The 18,448-nt window shown below is 52.9% G+C and overlaps 2 protein-coding genes across 6 annotated transcripts in view; one reads left to right on the top strand and one right to left on the bottom strand.

The window, feature by feature from the left end:
• The window catches only part of IQCK (IQ motif containing K), a 142,389-nt gene extending 141,060 nt beyond the window's left edge, over positions 1-1,329 (bottom strand). For all 4 annotated transcript variants that reach the window (XM_057748090.1, XM_057748089.1, XM_057748092.1 and 1 more), the window contains exon 1: positions 1,117-1,329. In XM_057748090.1, the coding sequence (XP_057604073.1) occupies positions 1,117-1,300 (184 nt within the window). In that variant the 5' untranslated portion in view covers positions 1,301-1,329. The remainder of the gene's footprint in view (positions 1-1,116) is intronic.
• A 25-nt stretch (positions 1,330-1,354) lies between these two features.
• Positions 1,355-18,319, top strand: KNOP1 (lysine rich nucleolar protein 1). 2 transcript variants are annotated; one of them, XM_057748087.1, is made up of 5 exons: positions 1,355-1,449; positions 4,139-5,049; positions 7,079-7,147; positions 11,434-11,511; positions 13,816-18,319. In XM_057748087.1, the coding sequence occupies exons 2-5, from the start codon at positions 4,141-4,143 to the stop codon at positions 14,125-14,127; spliced, it is 1,368 nt and encodes a 455-aa protein (XP_057604070.1). In that variant the 5' UTR covers positions 1,355-1,449; positions 4,139-4,140; the 3' UTR covers positions 14,128-18,319. The 2 variants fall into 2 exon arrangements, with proteins under 2 accessions (XP_057604070.1, XP_057604071.1); XM_057748088.1 differs by lacking the exon at positions 1,355-1,449 and adding an exon at positions 1,810-1,939.
• The last annotated feature ends 129 nt before the right edge of the window (positions 18,320-18,448 follow it).

The raw sequence follows: 18,448 nt of genomic DNA, 5'->3' as shown, positions 1-18,448 counted from the left end.
GCAACCCTGCATCAAGCAAGTCTATTAGCGCCATTTTCCCAACAGCATTTGCTTTGTGTCTGTGTCACATTTTGGGCATTCTCACAATAGTTCAAACTTCTTCATTATTACTATATTTGACATGGTGATCTGTGCTCTTTGACATCAGTATTGCAAAAAAGACTACAACTCCTTGAATGCTCAGATGACAACATTTTTTAGCAATAAACTATTTTTATTTATTTTTATTTATTTATTTTTGGCCGCACCACATGGCTTGTGGGATCTTAGTTTCCTGACCAGGGATTGAACCGAGGCCCTCCTGACCTTTGCAGTGAAAGCGGGAGTCCTAACCACTGGAACCCCAGGGAATCTCCCAGCAACAAAGTTTTTTTAAACTAAGGCACATACAGTTTTTTTTAGATGTAAGGCGCACTTAATAGACTAAAGCATTGTGTAAACATAACTTTTACATGCACAGGAATAATTCCTGTGAGTCGCCTGATTGCTGTGGTCTGAAACCCAACCTGCGACATCTCAGAGATATGCCTAGCTTGTCCAAGGAATGTGAAGAGTATCGTGGGGCCTGGTGACCAAGGGTACATACAGGCCCACATGAGAAGGTGAGCTGAACTCCACCTGGGGATTCTAAGGACGGTGAGAAGTAGAGAAGGATTAAAGCCAAGTCTGTCTAGACCATGCTTGCTTAACGCGTGTGCCACAGACTACGTGCGTCAGATTACCTGGGGTGCTCCCACACCCCATTAGGAGCCCCGTGGGCGGGGCCTGGGAAGCTGTGTTTTACAGGCGCTCCCCATCTCCGTCCCGCCGACTCCCTCCTGCTCACTACGTGAGGCTGCGCACCGCTGGTCCACACCAGCTGGTCCCCTTCATTCCGCTCTCCCCCGCCTTCAACCCGACTATGGACCCAGGCTGGAGGCTGCGCTGCGTAACCTCGGGCCAGCCTCTGAGAGCCTCAGTTTCCCCGGACGTACCATGGGGAGCGCGGCGGGCCCGCGGCGAGGCCGCCAGGAGACCCCTCACGACAGCCGCCCGGCGCCCAGGAGGCGCACGGGAAGCGCGGGCCCTGCCGGGCAGCGCGAGTCCCGCCCCTCTCGGCCGGCCCGGGCTGCCTACCCTCGCAGATCTGCTCCCACAGGTTCCTGCCGGGCAGCTCCACAGCCTGCCCCGGAGAGACGGGCAGGTCGAGGGACACGGGAAACACGACGGGCACTGGCGTCCTGGCGGTGATGGACGACTCCGTCGAGACCGCCTGTCCCAAGCGCGGGGCGGGGCGGCACACCTGCCCGGGGGCGGCCATGGCTGCGGTTTCCAAGGCACCCGCGCTCCTCGTCTGGCCGCGACCCGGAAGGAACCGGATCTTGCGGGGGCGGGCCAGCGGGTCGAGATTGACTTCCGGGTCACGGCGGCGCGGGCTCCCACGCGGAGGCGGGGGAGTTTGGCTTTCGGGTGAGTGCGGAGGGTGCGTCCCAGGCAGGACCGAGAGGGGGCTGGAGCCTGGGCCTGGGGGCTTGCGCGGCGAGCCGAGGGGCCGGGGCGACCCGCAGCCGCAGATTCACGCCTCCCCCCGTCGCGGGTGTGCGCTTGCGCCGGCCGGAGGGAGGCCGCCGTCTCCGGGAAGTTCTCCCGCCTTGGAGCTGCGCCCGGCACCCGGCGTGGTCCCTCCCTCAGTGTTTGTGCGGAAGCCTTGGCGTGGTCGAGCCTGTGAGGAGGCAGTCTCGCCTCCCGGCTGCCTGGCTTCCAGCTAGTGAGCCTGCGGGGGGAGTGGGGTGTTGGTGCCGTTGTGCAGAGAGCACGGGCTCCCAAGTTCTGCGGGGCAAATGCATTAATGTCCGTTTGCACGTCTCCGAGACGGGTCCTTTCACACTGATCTTCACGAGGCTACCGCGAGAATTTAAAAGCGCTTGTGGAGCAAGTATCTGCTTTCGCGGGAGACGCTGTAAGGTTCATTTCCTCTTCCCTTCTCCTTGAAGGAATGAATACATTTGGGATCTCAGGTTTGAAGAGAAGGATCTTCTGTGCTCAAGAGGAGGATGCTACAGTGTTTTGAACGAGGAGATGGGGAGAGAAGGGGTTGAAGTTGGCGACAGCCTGCCCTTGGCTTCTTTGTTCTTACCTGATCTCTAGACCACCCCTCCATTTGAGGAACCCGTGGCGCCCCTGACTCCACCCTCTCAGGGTCTGCACCTTCTCCTTCTCCTCTGCAGGCCCCTCTTCCTTTGCCCGCCCATTTAAACGTTAGTATTTCCTGGGTTCTGTCTCAGGCTCCTTCTGTGCAAGGCTTATGTACCATCCATATATTCCTGAGTTTATGTCACCCATGTCATCCCAGTCACCTCTGAGCCTCAGACCCGTACATCCATCTGTCCACCCACATCTCCACATGGATATCTCAAGGCATCTGTTCCAACCAGAGGGCTGTCTCCTTCAGCCCTCCCCGCCCCCCAGCCATGCCCTCTCCAGTTTCTTCGTATTAGGCATTGGCACCATCCTGTACATGCCCAAGCCGAAAGCCTCTGTTCTTCAGAAAGGTTCCTGACCACTGGTCGGCCAGATTAGGTGATCTGTCTTACCCTGACCTTTCCACCGTGCTTGCTTTTATCACCCGAGACATCGTGAACACCCCTTTCCCACTCACACCTGCCTGCTTCTTGGTGGCAGAGCCGTCTCTCTTTCACCTGTGTCTCTAGCATTCCTTCCTCCGTTCATTGAGTGTATCGAGCACCTGCTCTGTGCTGGGTACAGAGCTGGGCCCTGGGAATACAGCAGGAAACCAGGCAGACAGTACCAAGTGAGCAGGGGTTCCCTTGATTCTCCAGGTGCTCCTGGAGCCGGTTATAAGTGAACTTGAGCTACAGCTCCAGCCTGGCCTGGCGTGGCTCTTTGAAGCAGCTAAGAGTGAGGCAGGTCCAGCATGGACCCTCTGGGCTTTGAGGCTGAGGAAGGCTGCAGGATGGAGAAGCTCCTGGCCTTTCCCGCCCACTGTCCAAAGCTCCTGCGAGGGGCCATTTGTTTCTGGATTCCGAGTGTCTCCACGTCATCTAGTCCAAGGTGCAGGAGCTGGGCTGGTGACTGGAGAGAGAGGTAGTCTAGCTGGAAGCTGGAATGTATTTAAGGGCCCAGCCCCTTCTCACAGGCGCCTCCTTGACTCCTTCCCCCACCCCTGGCCCCCAACGCTGAGCATTCGGAGTTGCTCTGTGTCATCTCCAATCATTAAATGTTGGCAATTTATTTGAAAAATTAAAAACAGTGAAACAGGCCTGTAGGCTGGATGTGGCCCCCACAACCCACCACCCCCGCTAGCCTCTGATCTGATCTGGTTCAGTGCCTCTTTTGGGGAGAGGGAAACTGAGGCTGGAGAAGCCAGTGCTGTGTGGCAGGAGTATATGAGTCACCACTGAAGGCGGGCATTGTCAGCCCTGGCGGGGCTCTTCACCGGGCCCGGCTGCTGCTCTCGTCACTAGCCACGTGGGAAGGTAATTAGAAGAGTAAGGGACCCGGGGTGCAGGCCGGGCCCGTTAATTTCCAGACACAAAGCAGAAGAGTGCTGTAGATGAAGCAAGGTAATGCATTCATTGTGTCGTATTACTGCCTCTGGTGAGAATCCGCAAGAAGAGCTCACCTCAGGATTTCTGTCCCCTTCATCCAGCAAAGGTAAGCCCCTGGGGGCAGCGCCTGGCCTATGGCTTGAGTGCAGCTGTGCCCTCAGTGGCTGGCACGGTACATTTCTGTGGAAAGAATGACTAGACTTAAGAGGTTTGAGGAAGGGGGTTAGGGAAGGGAATTAACAATGTACCAGGCACTTTCCATGGGTTGTCGTTTATTTTTTCCAACAGCTCTTTGAGGAAGGAAGTGTTATCTCCCCCATTTTCAGATGGGAAAGTTAAGGCCAGGCGAGGATAGGTGATTGATGTAAGGTGAGGGAGCAGCTTGGACCTGAGCCTGGGGCTGTCAGGATTTAAACTCCATTCTGCTTCTCCCATCATATTTCCCTTTGCTCCACAGGAATCCTGCCCATTTTCCCAGCCGTTAACCTTTCAGACTGTCCACTCCAAGAAATGTGGCTCTTGGTAATACCTAGTAGAATTGTACCCAGAGGGCTTGGCGTGGGGATAACTTGTACCATTTCTTTTTTCAGGAATGATTACTAAGACTCACAAAGGAGACCTGGGCCTTGGGCTCCCAGAGAAAAAGAAAAAGAAGAAAAAGAAGGTAGTTAAAGAACCAGAGACTCAGTACTCGGTTTTAAACAGTGACAGTTATTTCGCGGAGGTTTGTCCCACAACAGCCACATCACCCTCGAAGAATGTGGTCCAAGGGCAGGCACCCGACATGCCTCTAGTAAAGAAAAAGAAGAAAAAGAAGGGCCACAGCGCTGTCTGCGAGGAACCCCTAGAACCTGAGACCACGTTACGTGATGGACGGACCGAGCCGTCGCCCAGCCCCAGGAAGCAGGCACTCGGCCCAGCTGAGTCCCTTGGTGGGGAGAAGAAGAAGAAGAGGAAGTCTACATCCGCTGGCTCAAGGATGAAGACTGCCTCAGACCCCAGTCAGAGCGAGGAGGTGACCATAGTTGGTAGGAAGCTCAGAAAACACAAGAAGGAGAAAAAGGCCCAGGAAGTGACAGCCTTCTCAGCCAGGGATCCTTGGTTCTGCGAGGCTGGGGATGCTTTGTACACTTGCTCAGTTGGGAAAGATGGCATCCGGGAGCAGGCAGCCTCAGGACAGAAACGGAAGCAGGGGAGCCGCAGGGAACACTATGTTAAGATGAAAAAGAAAAAGAAAATCCACCAAGAGGGAGATACCCTTCTGGGGCCCCCTGAGCTCTCCAGGTTCGTGGAGAGCAGCCCTAGGAAAAGAAGTAAAAAGAAGCAAGTCAAAGTTGAAGCTCCAGAATACATCCCAATAGGAGATGGCTCCAAGGCCCCTGTGAAGAAGAAAATGAAGTCCAAGAAAAAGGTGCAGCAGGCAGACATCGAGGAGCCAGCTCTGAAGAGGAAAAAAAAGAAGAGGCAGGAGAGCAGAGTAGCAGGGGAACCTTGGGAGGAGGTAGGTTTTTCTTCAGAAGCACACTGTTTTGGGAGAATAAGGGTGGAAGTTGAGAGAGAGTGTGTGCACACACACAGGCACTCAATTTTTTAGCTGCCAGAGCCCTAATTAAACTGGCTTAAGTCAGAAAAGGGGATTTATTGACACATGTAACTAAAAGGTCTGAGGGCTAGTAGCTTCAGGTATGGCTGGATCCAGGTGCTAGTGTAATAGCCTCAATAATATGGCTATCCCTTGCTATCGAAACTTTCCCCAGGTTCTTACTGTCTGCACTCAGGATCTGGATTAATTGGAATAGGTTTTTCAGATAAATCCCTCTCTCTGAACTCTTGCTACTTGCTGTCTAAAGCTCAGGAACCAAATAGTTTCAGATAATATGATGTCCATAGCTATCTGCGCTCAGGGTACACAGCTTAGGGATCAAATAGATTTAGATCACAGGAGATGCCTGTGTGGCTTTCCCAAGCTCTGGGCTTTGTATTTTTAAATGCTGGTTTTAGTCTCAGGCTCCTCCCCACCCCAACCCCGCGGCGTTGGGGGGGGGGGGGGGTCCCAGCATCTCCAGGCTTTCTTCATAGTAGTTAAGGCACCCCCAAAGGGAGACGGGCAGCCCCTCAAAAGTATTATAGGAAAAGTCCCAGCACTGCTCTCTCAGATCTCGATTGGGTCCCTACAAACCAGAAGCCCTGATCTGAAGCCAGGGGGCAGGGGCTGAGGGTATCCGTCCCACTGGAACTCCACTGTCTGAAACTGGCAGTGGGGGTGGTTTCTGAGAGGAAAACCAGGGTCCTGTCACCAGGAGGAAGGAAAGGGATGGTGACCTGGCGAAGACAGCAGAGACGGGCTCTCCGTCCTCACAGGCCTCCTTGATCAGGCAGGGGAGGGAGGAGGTGGGCTGAGCGCTGGGACTCGCTAGGTTATGTGAGTGAACAGAGCCATCCAGGGCTTGTCACCCATGACGTGGGGCGCCAGGCGGAGCACACCTGCAGCCAGGACAGGGCAGTTGTCACTGCTGAAGGACTAGGGGAAAGTGGCCAACCTGAATCTTACGGTCAAGAGGGTCCCGCAGGGGCTGAGCCCACTGAGAGGGCATGGCCCATGGGAGCACGGCCCATGCAGGCCCAGCAAGGATGCCGCGTGGGAGCTGAGATCTGAGGGGCTGGGGCCATCTGTGCCGAGGGAGCAGCAGGTGCAGAGGCCCTGGGAGGAGCAAAGAGGCTGGGGTGGCAGGAGCTGGGCCAGCTGGTCTGGCAGAGAGTGTAGAGGCCAAGGGTCTGGATTTTCATGTAAATGAGATAGAAGCCCCTGGAGAGTTTTGGGGAGTGGGGTGGCGGGGTCCAAGTTGAGGTGGTTTTATTATTCTTTAACTGAGGTAGAGTAGACATACAACATTGTGTAAGTTTAGGGTGTACCCGAGCTGCTGTGTGGAATGGACCAGTGCTGGGGGTGGGGAAGCAGAGCTAGAGTCTGTCCTGGTTGTCCAGGCAGGAGAGAAGGTACCGACCAGAACTCCAGAGTTGGGGGTGGGGGGCGGGGTATGGAGGAGAGAGCTGGGGGGATTGGGGTTTGCTGCAGGGCCCCTAGCCTCCAGCTCTGTCTTCCCTGGCACCCACCAGCCCCTCCTCCCCCACTGTCACTTGGGGCCTTGGCCTCTCTCCTCCTGCTGGCTTGGTGCCCCCTGGGAAATGAGGTGGCGTCTGGCAGGAAAGGCTGTGCTCCGGGCCTGCGTCGCAGGCCTGGGTAGTAGTGTCAGCCCTGCCCTGAGCGGTGGGGTAACCTCGTGATGGTCCCTTCAGCTCTCTGAGCCTTAGTTTCTTCATCCATCGAGTAGGGCAGTGCCACCGTCTTGAGGACAGAATTGGGGAGAATCGTGGAAGAGAAAGGATGGCAGGTGTTCTGTGGGGGATGGGGGTGGGGTAGCGCTGGGGTCTTGAGTCTTTTCTGGACTCTGTCACGATCTCACCTGGCTGGGCTGCCAGGGCAGAGGCTGTCGTCACTTAAGCCTTAACTCTCTCTGCCCTCCTTGCAGGAACCCGACACGGACTTGGAGGTGGTGTTGGAAAAGAAGGGGAACATGGACGAGGCTCACATAGACCAGGTACCACCCGGCCCTCATCCCTCCCCCAGACGCACACTCAGGTGCCTTCTTCCGGGCCGTGAGACTGTGGTCCCACTAGGCCAACCTCTGCTGCACCTCCAGTGGCGTGAGCCGTGGCCTTCCACACTTCATGCCAGGAGAGCCCTTCACTGCCACAACTTTGGCTGAGGGGCTGTCTGGTTCTTCAGAGTCCCAGGCTGAGGTGGTCCTCCTCAAAACTGCTGCATGGGGAGAAGGGGTCACATCCCTGGACCTGCAGCTAGGAGGGGACATGTGCTCTACCTGACACACGCGTCGCCACCTCCTGGCCTCCATTCAGGAGCTTTTTTTTTTCCTGTCTTTTGCAACTTTATTTAAGTATAGTTGATGTACAGTAATCTGCACATTTTTAAGGTGTGCAGTTTGGTGAGTTTTGACGTATGTATGCATCCAGGAAACCAGTTAAAGAAGGAATAAACATGCCCATCGTTTCCGCATGCTTCCTTGTGGATTCCTTGTAATCCATCCTTTCCCTCTCCATCACCAGGCAATCACTACTCTCTGTCACTATGAACTAGCTTGCATTTTCTAGAATCTGTGTGTAATTGGGATTATACAGTATGTGCTCTTTTTAAAACTGGCTTCTTTCACTTAGTATAATTGTTTTGAGATTTATCTATATTGTTGCATGTATCAGTAATTTGTTCCTTGTTATTGGCTGTCCAATATTTCTAGCATTATTTGTTTTGATGTTAAAAACATTTTCAGTTCTCAGTTGAATTGCCTAGGCACCTTTGTAAAAGATCAGTTGACTGTGGCGGAGGCGGGGGGTGGTGGAGGTCTATTTCTAGTCGCTGTTGAGTTTCATTGATCTGTATGTCTATCTTTACAGTAATACCTCATTGTCTGGATTGTTGTAACTATACGTCTTAAATCAGGTAGTATGAGTCTGTAGCATTGTTCTTTTTGAGTTGCTTTGGCTGTTTCCGGTCCTTTGCACTTCTGTATAAATTTTTAAATTGTTGGTTGCTACTGAAAAGTGCTGCTGAGATTTTGATTAGGATTGCCTTGAATCTATAGGCTGATTTGGGGAGAATTGACATCTTAACAGTATGAAGGCTTCTGATCTGTAAACATGGCATCTCTGTCCATTTATTTAGGTCTTATTTCGTGTCTCTCAGTAATGTCTTACAGTTTTAGTGTATAGCTCATGCACGTCTTTTGTCAGATTTTCCTTAAGTATTTTATATTTTTGATTGTAAATAGTATTTTAGTTTAGTTTTTTATTGTATATATCGCTAGTATATAAAAATATAATTGTTGTACAGGGGCATTAAGAGAAGTTGTTCTGTTGTGAACCAGCTTCTGCTTCTGTCGTGCCCAGATCCTGTGTGGGAGCTGGACATTCTGAAATAGAGGTATTTTTATGATCCTGGACCCCAAGGCCTCTCAGGATAGCACATAGGTGCTATCTGACCACACAGGTGCAGCCTGTGCTATCACTAATGAGGTGGCCTTGGCAGTCCCTAACCTCACGACCCCCATGTAGGCGGCTGTGAAGACCAAATGAGGCCGTGTTTCGTAAGTGACCGCCGTTCACCTGCCTGCATCCTCACGCTGTGTCAGCGAGTGATTGCTGGACAGAAACAACAGGGAGTGATGTGGGGTCGGCCCGTGTTGGGGCCCTGCTGCTCCTGGAGAGAGAAATGCAGGAGTGCTTGCAAGTCAGCCGACTGCAAGGAGGGAGGCCTACAAGATGCTACGGGAAGTTCCATACCTAACGTCTTTGGGGGGCCGGGGGCCTCTCTCCCTGGAGGAGGGGCTGTGTTAGCAGGGCCGAGAGGATCGGTAGACTGTGCTGACAGAGCGCAGCCCAGGGCCCGGCATAGAGTGCAGGCGCCCCAGGACGGGGAGCGCCCCGGCCTCCTGCAGGTCATTATCCTCGGGGGCTAAGGGGGTCTGGGCTGCAGTGGCTGGTGGGGCCTTGCAGAGAGGGTGGAGGTGGGGCCCTGACGCGTCCCCGGCCCCCGCCCTCAGCGCCTTGCCCAGGTGTCCCCAGCCGCTCACATGGGCACTTGCCCATGCATGTCATGTGGGCAAGGCCTGCCAGCCACCTCTTTGCTTCTTATGAATGTGTGCCTATTAAATACTTCACAGTTTTGAAGAAAACGTCTAACCATTTTGAGTGACGGATGATCTCAGTGTAAGTGAAGCTTTCTGCCCCACCTCTCCCTCTCGTTTTCCTGTAAAAAACTCATTATGTTAAAAAATAGGGGGGAGAAAAGCAACCTGAAATCCTACCACCTAATAATAATCGCCCTTAATCCTTTGTTGTTATATTCTTCTGGATTTTTCCTAGAAACTGTATCTGTGTGATTTTAAAGCAGCGTGCAGTCACGCTCTGTGAACTGTTCTCTGCGCTGTTATCATTTAGCCGGTGAGCTGCTTACCCCTCCAGTGAGCGCCCATCCACCGCGTCCCCGGCAGCAGCGGGACACTGGGATAGACCATCACTTTCTCTCTCGTCCTACAGCTGCCACTTGGGTTTGTTTTATGTAGTTTTGAACTATATAAATGCTCACCTCATTTCAGCGTGTGGCAGATTCGAAGAGGAGGGGCCACAAACTGGGGCAGCTAAGGTTACACCTGAACCCTTGGGAGGAAGGATCAGGCCCTAGAAGCTTCTATATCAAACTGCAGGGTCTTTGGTGCGCTGACTGTGGCCTTGAGCCACTCTGGTAACAGTGTGTGAGGTGTCCCTGCTGTGTGCCGGGGGCTCTGAGTCTTACATTCTGCACCGCAATTCACGGTGGGACCGGGGGCTTTCTTACACCAACCAGTAATTATACAGTTCAACTCAGTCTGACGCTGTCTACCTGGAGAGCCCATCAGGTTCCTCAGGTGAAGGGCTCAGTCCCATCAGACGGCTCCCCACTCCTACTCCCCCCAACCCCGGCGTCCGTCCTCCCCTGCCGTTCAGACGCCAGTCTTAAGCCAGGTTGTCACCTGTGCTTCTGATCAACCAGCTATGGATCAGAGGTTCCAGTGACCTCCTCCTTGGGTTCAGTTAACTTGCTAGACTGGTTCACAGCACTCAGAGAAACATTTTACTCGCTAAATTACTGGTTTATTATAGAAGGGTATAACTCAGGGACAGCCGGATGGAAGAGACACCCAGGGCAGGGTGTGTGGGACGGAGCGTGGAGCTTCCGTGCCCTCTCCAAGAGCTCCACTCTCCCCAAATCTCCAGCGTTCACCAGCCCAGAAGCTCTCCGAACCCTGACCTTTTGGGTTTTTTGGAAACCTCACTACAGAGACACAGTTGATTAAATCATTGGGCATTGGTGGTTGAGCTCAATCCCCAGCTCCACACCCCTTCCCCAGAGGTCTGGACTGAATGTTAACCCTCTAATCAGGTGGTTGGTTCTCCTGGCAACCAGCCTCCATGCCCAGGTGCTTCCCAAAGTCATCTAATTAACATAAAAAGGACACTGTGTTCTCATCACTTAGGAAATTCCTAGGGTGTTTGGAACTCTGTGCCAGCAATGGGGATGGGTTTATATATATATATTGTTATATATTTCTTACTATAAATCACATTATCACAGTTCTCTGTCTCCCATTTATCCTCCAAGGTAGCTGATATTTCCATCTGTTTGCAGATAAATAGACCATGGTAGAGAGAGATGAATCGACTTACCCAGGACCACACAACTAGTTAATGGCAGTGGTAGGATTCAGACTACCCTGTGCCGGACCCCACAGCCTGTGTTCTTTCTAGGAGACGATGCTGTCAGCAAGAACATTTACAACATCCTATGTACAAGCAGGCTTTTGGGCGGTGTGTTTTGGGAAAACTTTCACCCAAAATGCCTCTTACAAACAGAAACGTTTCTAATGCTAAAGGTGGATATGCTTCAGTGTCTAGGGAGATTCATTCTTTTACTTATATGTTTGGCCTCACCATGCGGCTTGTTGGATCTTAGTTCCCCAACCAGGGGTGGAACCACCTGGGCCCCGGCAGTAAGAGCGCTGAGTCCTAACCACGGGACCGCCAGGGAAGTCCCCAGAAGGTTCATTCTTAAGGAATGGAAAACAAGGATGAATGAGGCCTGCACGTCTTAGGCCAAGGGGTTGCGCCCTCGAGTGATTAGAGGGTATTTTTGGCAAACGCCTCCCCAAGTCTGCAGCAGAACAAAGCTGCCCATCCCCGCTCTGGTCCCCCCACCCCATCTCTGTCCTGGGTTTGATGCTCAAAGGAGACCAGCTGTCTTATTGCCCTCTTTCCTTTCCTTTGCCTTGCTCAGGTGAGGCGAAAGGCCTTGCAAGAAGAGATCGATCGTGAGTCGGGCAAAACGGAGGCTTCTGACGCCAGGAGGTGGACAGTAAGTTTCACACGGGGCTGTGTGAGGGGTGCTCTGGCATCCTGCCGCCGCCTCACCTCGCAGCATGAGGCGCGGAGGGCCGAGAGACCGAGCGCCTCTGGCCCGGAGGCAGCCCCAGCCCACCAGCTGGCTTCCTTCTCCGCAGAGCTCCTCCTGACCTGACTTCGTTCCTTGTGAAAGGGGTGTCTGCCTCCCTCCTGGAGAGCTGGCCTCCTGAGATAAGCAGCCTGCACCTTTGCCTCTGATTCTGGGCGAGTGGGGTGTCCCAGGCGTCCGTGGCTCGGGGCACGTGATGTCAGCTCCTCCCAGCAGTGGATGGTGCCCTCAGAAGCCTGCTGGGACGGGGGCAGGGGGCAGAGGTGAGGGGGTGGTGGCAGGCCTCTGGCCCAGTTGGAATGAGGAATTTCCAAACCAGGCCCAAGGGGATGGGACAGGAGAGCAAATGGGGACCATGAGGTCAGGCTGAAGCGCGGGATGAGAGGGTGCAGTGGGCGGGGTGGCAGGAGCTGCTGGAGGGCGTTTATGTTGGGGAAGGGGGACTGGGGTCGAAGGCTCAGCCTGCAGGCCTGAGGCCTAGGAGGGGACAGAGGGGAGAGAAGAGAACCTGTAGATAGACATGGATTTGGGAGGGAGGGACAGAGGGTCCAGGTGACGGGAGGGCCTGCTTTCTTGCAGTGCTGTCTCAGGCTTTCGTAGTGTAGCACAGAGAAGAACATGTGGATCAAAAGACCTGAGGTCAGTTCCTGGTTCTGTCACTTTCTATAGCTGTGAGACTTTAGCAAGCAACTTCCCTTCTCTGAGCTTCAGTTCCCACACCTGTAAAGTGGGGCTCAGGTTCTGACCAATGGGGTATGGGATGGGGCTTTGTCATCGCTCTTGTGTCTCCTTTCTCTCCATCCTCTTGAACTGGGAAGAGCTGGTAAGATTCCGTGAGTGAGTCAGGAAGGCCAGAAACAGGGCAGCGGCGTCAGAGCAGCGGCCCAGAGGCTGTGCCTGGAGGGACCTGACAGCAGGAGGGCAGTCCTGGGGCCCAGGGGCAGGGATCTTCCGGGGGTGCTGTAGGTGGCCCTGCGCCCGGGACCTGGGGCCACTTGAGTGCTGAGGCACACGAGGGGACGCGAGGCTGGGTGCCCTCCGAGAGCAGGCTCACAGGCCTGGACAGCCTCTGGCAGCTCTCTTCTCAGACCCCAAGTGGCCTCTCATGCTAGAAATTGAAGGCTTGGGAGGCTGTTGTTATGCCTGTACTGGGGCCACTGGGAAGCTCGGAAAACTTGTCACTGGTTCACTCAGGGCAGCGGCAGCAATGAGTGGTTCTCATTGTCCTCCCAAAGCCGCCCTAGAAATAAGTGCTAGGCTGGCATCTGGCTTATAGGCGGGAAGTTGCCAGGCGGCACGAGCTCATCAGTCCTGGTGGGGTGGGGTGGGTAGAACGACCTGCTCTCGAGGACTTAAAACGGACCAGCCATCGTGCCCTGGGTTGTTGGTATAGAACCTGATTTGAGCCTCACCAAAGCCTTGTTGGGGGGTGTTACACCCCCGTTTTATAGATGAGGACATTGAGGCTCAGAGAGGTGAAGTAACTTGGCCAGGGTAACATAGGGGGGCTTGATCCTGAGTTTTCAACGTCACAGTCTTCATGGGGAGCTGGGTTTCTTGCTTCTGCCACAGACATGGGAGGGAAGGGAGTCTTCTCTGAGGGGCTCTCCTGCATTTTCTCAGCCTGGGTGGTGCGTGCATGGGTTGTAGAGAGCTCTACACAGCAGTCAGGACCCCTGAGTTCCTGGGCTGGCTCAGCCTCTGAGTCGTGTGGTTCTTTACCCCCGGGGCCTCCACTCCTTTCCTGATGTAAAATGCAGTGCTCCTGTGAAGAGAAATGCATTTCAGACTCCCACTTGCCCTCTACCTTCCAAAGGACAGAGCCTCAGGCTGACGGATGCGCAGCCAGCTGGCGAGGTGGGTCGTCCTGTCTGCCTTGAACTGGGGGAGAAGGAGTAAAGCAGACGGGCAGCTCGGTGTGAAAGGCGGGTGCTGGTGTGGGCCAGACCCGAGATGCCATTCCAGCAGGGATCTTAAGTCGGCTGTGCCCCTAGTCCAGCGGCAGACCCCGTTTCCTCGTAGTAGAGGGGGAACCAGCGGGATCCCTCTGGTTGGAGTTAAGATGGTCCATGGCCGCGCTCGCGAGCATTGTGCCTGCTGCACGGTAAGCCTTTCATCGTCTGCGTCCTCCCTGGCAAGGCTGGCGGCTGGGGAAAGTAGGGGGCTTTGGAAGCCAGGAGAGTAACCACCTGTTTTCTCTCACCACAGGGAACTCAGTTTGGCCAGTGGGATACTGCTGGTTTTGAAAATGAGGAAAAGAAACTGAAGTTTCTCAAACTCATGGGTGGCTTTAAAAATCTGTCCCCTTCGTTCAGTCGCCCCCCTAGCGTGGCTGGCAGGCCCAACATGGCTCTCAGCAAGAAAGCAGCCGACACCCTGCAGCAGAACCTGCAGCAGGACTACGACCGGGCCATGAGCTGGAAGCACAGCCGGGGGGCCGGCCTCGGCTTCTCTACCGCCCCGGACAAAGTCTTCTATATTGACAGGAACGCATCCAAGTCAATCAAGTTTGAAGATTAAACTCTCCTGTCTTGTCCCCCAAAACAGCCAACATTGCTTTTACTGTTCTGTTACGCAGATGAAAGCCATAGGACAGTTGTTTCGAATCGAACTCCTGCAAAGATTAAGGACAACCTTGTTGTTGTGCTTGGACAGACTGGGATGAGGGCGGCTTGTTTCAGGAGCCAGGAGAACATGTGAGTGTCTGAAACCTACTGTTTTCCGTGTGAAGCTCCCGTCCCTGTTGAAGGCAGTGAGGATGAATAGCAGTCGCTCACACTGTCAAGTCTTACTGTGTGCCAGACACGTGTGTGTCTCCCTCACATTGATGTATTTAATCTTCATGATTCTGAAACAGGTGCTATTATTATGCCCATCTTATAGATGAGGAGACTGAGGTTCAGGGATGAAGTAATAACATTGCCAGGAGTCCCCCAACCAGGAAGTGCCAAGTGTACTTTGTGCCCCAAGGCTGATGTCACTGTTCACGACACTGAATGTCCCCTCCAGGGGATTTCAGCCAGAATACTCATTGAGGATTAAAATGTCTTTTGATTGAAGAAACAGTAGCTTTTTCTTACATGTCTAAATCTCAGACAAGAAGTAAGATTAATGTAAACGGGGAAGAGCAAGCTTATCTTCCCTCCCCCTTGGAGAGCTACAGGCCTGGGGCGTCTGGATTGCCACCAGGCAGATGTGGCTCAGCTTCCTCTGCTGCTGCGAAATGTTTCTAAGCCCACCTTGCCTTTTGTGTCTGCCTTGCTTCCACCCCCAGTGCTGTGCCTGAATTCAGTCTTTTTGCTTTAACTGGGTTTGGAACAAGGCATTTGAGAGCAGTGGGTCAGTCCTCCACATGGACCGACGGCACTTCATTCCCAGGGACGTGTTTGTTGGATTCTCTTCAGTCACGAGGAAGAGAATCCCAGGTGACTTCCACGGAGGAGGTCGATTGCTAGCAGGCACAGATGTGGGGATGACAGGGCATTGCCTCTTCAGCCTAGGAACAGTGTTTCCAGGCCTTGACGCTACAGCCAGCCTCACAAAGCTCCAGGTGCAGCCACCCACGTGACACATGACCACCTTCTCTCCATTCACGTAACACTCTCGATTCCCAAAATATAAGTTCTGATTGGGCCTTTTTCACACCGCTTGGCTTGAAGTCCCTCAACGGACATCCTATCTCAGGCAGGCCTGGACAGCCAGGAAATTCGTTCTCTCACGTGGCAGGGAGTCCTGTCCTGTCGCATGGGGTTGATTCAGCTTCCCATGAAGGAAATGAATGTTTCCTCTCTGCTCCACCATCCTCATTGTTGGCTTCATCAGGATATCAAGACACTAGACCATTCCAGAGGAAGAAGCAAAACCTTGTGGTTCAAGGAAACGTTCAGAAGCCCTTTTGTCATAACTCATTGCCCAGCAGTGGGTCACATACCCGTTCTTGAGCCAGCCCCTGGCATGTGGACGGAGACTCTCAGGTCAGTCGGGAAGGAAGACAGGTTGAGTGCTGGTGAGGTGAACATGGGTTCCCTACTGCCCCATGGGGCCAAGGGAAGGCAGGCCTGCCCTGACCAACAAGCACTGGCCAGGCCTAGAGTCCTGCAAGTCTGTTCGTGAATCAGGTGGGCCATTTGCCTCAGAATGTGAACTTGGGTTTTCATGGCTTCACCCTTGAGATAAATAATGGAAGAGGCCTACGAGGTAAGGTTCTGCATTTGAGTCCGCTCTTCAGGGCACGTCCTCTCCCGATGGGAGTAAACCTCTCCCAGTCTCGATCCACACTATAGGAACTTGTCCAGTGCCAGGGGAACCAACCACCGCTTTTCTGATCGTTTTTATCTTGCTGAGAGATCACACTGCAGTTTGGGTCTGCTCGGCTGTCTACGGGGTGACTCTGCAGAGTGGCTGCACGATTTTCCCCAGGCTGTGCCCGGACTGGTGTGATGGTCAGGCCTTTCCCCTGCCGCTGTGAAGTATAAACTGTCTGTGTGGTAGGACTTGACGTTCAGCTCAGGGTGGCTGAAGCGTTCCCCTGGCAAGGTTTGTTCAAGTCTGTTCGTGAAGCAGGGTCTAAGCAGAGAAGGTTGGGCAGCCAAGAGGGCAGGATGCCAAGATTCCTCCGGTTGAACTTGGCCTCGTCTTGGCTGCTCTCCTAGGGGCAGACCACTATTGCTCTGGTGATGGTTCCTGCCCTGCAGCAGCCCTGATGTTAGCTGGGCCTCTGTCCTTCTGTAAATTAGCATTGTCTTGAGTCACCCAGCCCCTTTTCCCCCCATGTCCTGGGCCCTCCTCAAGCGGTCTGCAAGTTTTTTTGGTATAATTTCCCACGTTCTTCATTGGTTAACTCCGTGTAGCACACAGCCTGTCTCCACTGGAACAAGGCGGTTTTTGGATTTTTACTCAGAACCTGGGAGAGATGGGGGGGGGGGGTCTGGTATGTAAGCACAGCCAAGGTCATAGTTGAAGATGAAACAACCCTGTGCTCAAGCTTGTGGGCTGTTTCTCTGTGGGGATGTCTCACTGATGACCCTCCTATGGCAGGGTCCTTCCCTGGTTATAATCGCCTTTATCTGGCTGTCCCCCAAACCGCGTGATCCTTCCCCACTTTATTTCTTGAGGTGATTCCTGCTGTTTTGTCTTAGCCCGCTAGGCCCCTCCCCAAGGCCACCTTTCTGCAACTAGGCTGGCCCATCAAAAGTATTTGCCAGACAGACACAGTTCTCCCCTTAAAAACTGTGTTCAGCTCTACAGACTTAGAACTGTTGCGGTTTCTGGTTGGAATAATGCCCCCATGTGCCCCACCCCACCCCCGCCTGTACAAGTCCTAATCATTGGAACCTGTTAATATGTTGTGATACAAAACAAAAGGGAGTTTAAGGTAGCAGATGGAATTAGGTTGCTAATCAGCTGACCTTAACACAATTAGACTGGGCCTACCAGGTAAGCCAGGGTTAGAAGTTAGAAGAGGGAACACTCAACAAGCTGTCACTAGTTTGAAGGTGAAGGGACCACAAGCCAAGGAATGCAGGTGGCCTCTAGAAGCTGGAGAAGGCAAGAAAACAGGTTCTCCCCCAGAGCCTCCAGAAGGAATATAGCCTGGCCGACACCTTCATTTTGAAAGTAAGCCCGCTGGCCTTGAGACCAGTAGAGCTGTAAGCTGGTAAAACTGCGACGTTTTAAGCCACTAAGTTTGTGGTAATTTAAAGCAACAATACAAAATTAATGTCTCATGCAGAAGTTTTTCTTTTACCTTATTTTCTAACATTTTTTGATTTTTTTTCTTTTTTTCGGTTCCATCATCCTTCGTGGTAGTAGACATCATATGTAGGCTGTGGTCTTCAGAGACTGGCTAATTCATTTAGTAACAGGCTGGGGAAACCACAGAAGAACATAGAAAATCCAAGCCTCCACCTGGGCCAGGTGACCCATGATTCAGAAGCTGCTGTGGTGTAACATATAACTCACCGAACATGAAAGTCCAAGTCCAGGTTAATGGAAGAGCACTGGGATTTCACGAACTCAGGCTTGGGCACTGATGCTGTCTGATGTATACAGCCTCAAAGTAGAAGAAATGACTTAAAAGTGCGTAATTTGTGAATATGCCAACTGATTTTCATTTGAGTAGTATGTAGTAAAAGTCATGTAGGAAGAAATTTTAATGGAAATAATTTTGTGAAACAGAGGCCACTTGGCATATTTAAGCAATACCAGCATGCTTTCTGAATGTCAGTTTTGCTCAGTTGAGGGGCATTCTTCAGTGCATGCTGTTCTTTAACGGAGGTCATTTTCTTCAGCAGAATTCTTGGGTTGCTGGTGGTGTGGGGTTCACTAGTAAGCCAGCCAGAAAAGCCATAGCATGTTCTCGGTCCCAAACTATTCAATTAAAATGTTAGTTTATGGGGACTTCCCTGGTGGCGCAGCGATTAAGAATCTGCCTGCCAATGAAGGAGACTCGGGTTCAATCCCTGGGCCGGGAAGATCCCACATGCCACGGAGCAACTAAGCCCGTGTGCCACAACTACTGAGCCTGTGCTCTAGAACCAGTGCACCACAACTATTGAGACCATGTGCAGCAACTACTGAAACCCATGTGCCTAGAGCCCCTGCTCTGCAACAAGAGAAGCCACCGCACTGAGAAGCCCACATACCACAATGAAGAGTAGCCCCCGCTCGCCACAACTAGAGAAAGCCTGGGCACAGCAACAAAGACCCAACACAGCCAAAAATAAAAAACTCCCATGAGTTTATGTAAATTAAAAAAATTATTTTAGCTATTTTTACTGTGTGAACTTAATCAGGCTTTTCAAGGTAGAGGTGAAATGTAGTCTATGTCCAGTGTATACTT

Source organism: Hippopotamus amphibius, chromosome 9, assembly GCF_030028045.1.
Source record: "Hippopotamus amphibius kiboko isolate mHipAmp2 chromosome 9, mHipAmp2.hap2, whole genome shotgun sequence".
NCBI lineage: Eukaryota > Metazoa > Chordata > Mammalia > Artiodactyla > Hippopotamidae > Hippopotamus > Hippopotamus amphibius.
This window is presented reverse-complemented; position numbering and strand designations above follow the sequence as displayed.

Bases quoted from the DNA above. Each gene is read 5' to 3' on its own strand.
- KNOP1 (XM_057748087.1), top strand. From the start codon at position 4,141: ATGATTACTAAGACTCACAAAGGAGACCTGGGCCTTGGGCTCCCAGAG. The intron at 7,148-11,433 runs GTACCACCCGGC...TGCCTTGCTCAG, and splicing joins ACGAGGCTCACATAGACCAG to GTGAGGCGAAAGGCCTTGCA. The intron at 11,512-13,815 runs GTAAGTTTCACA...CTCTCACCACAG, and splicing joins CTGACGCCAGGAGGTGGACA to GGAACTCAGTTTGGCCAGTG.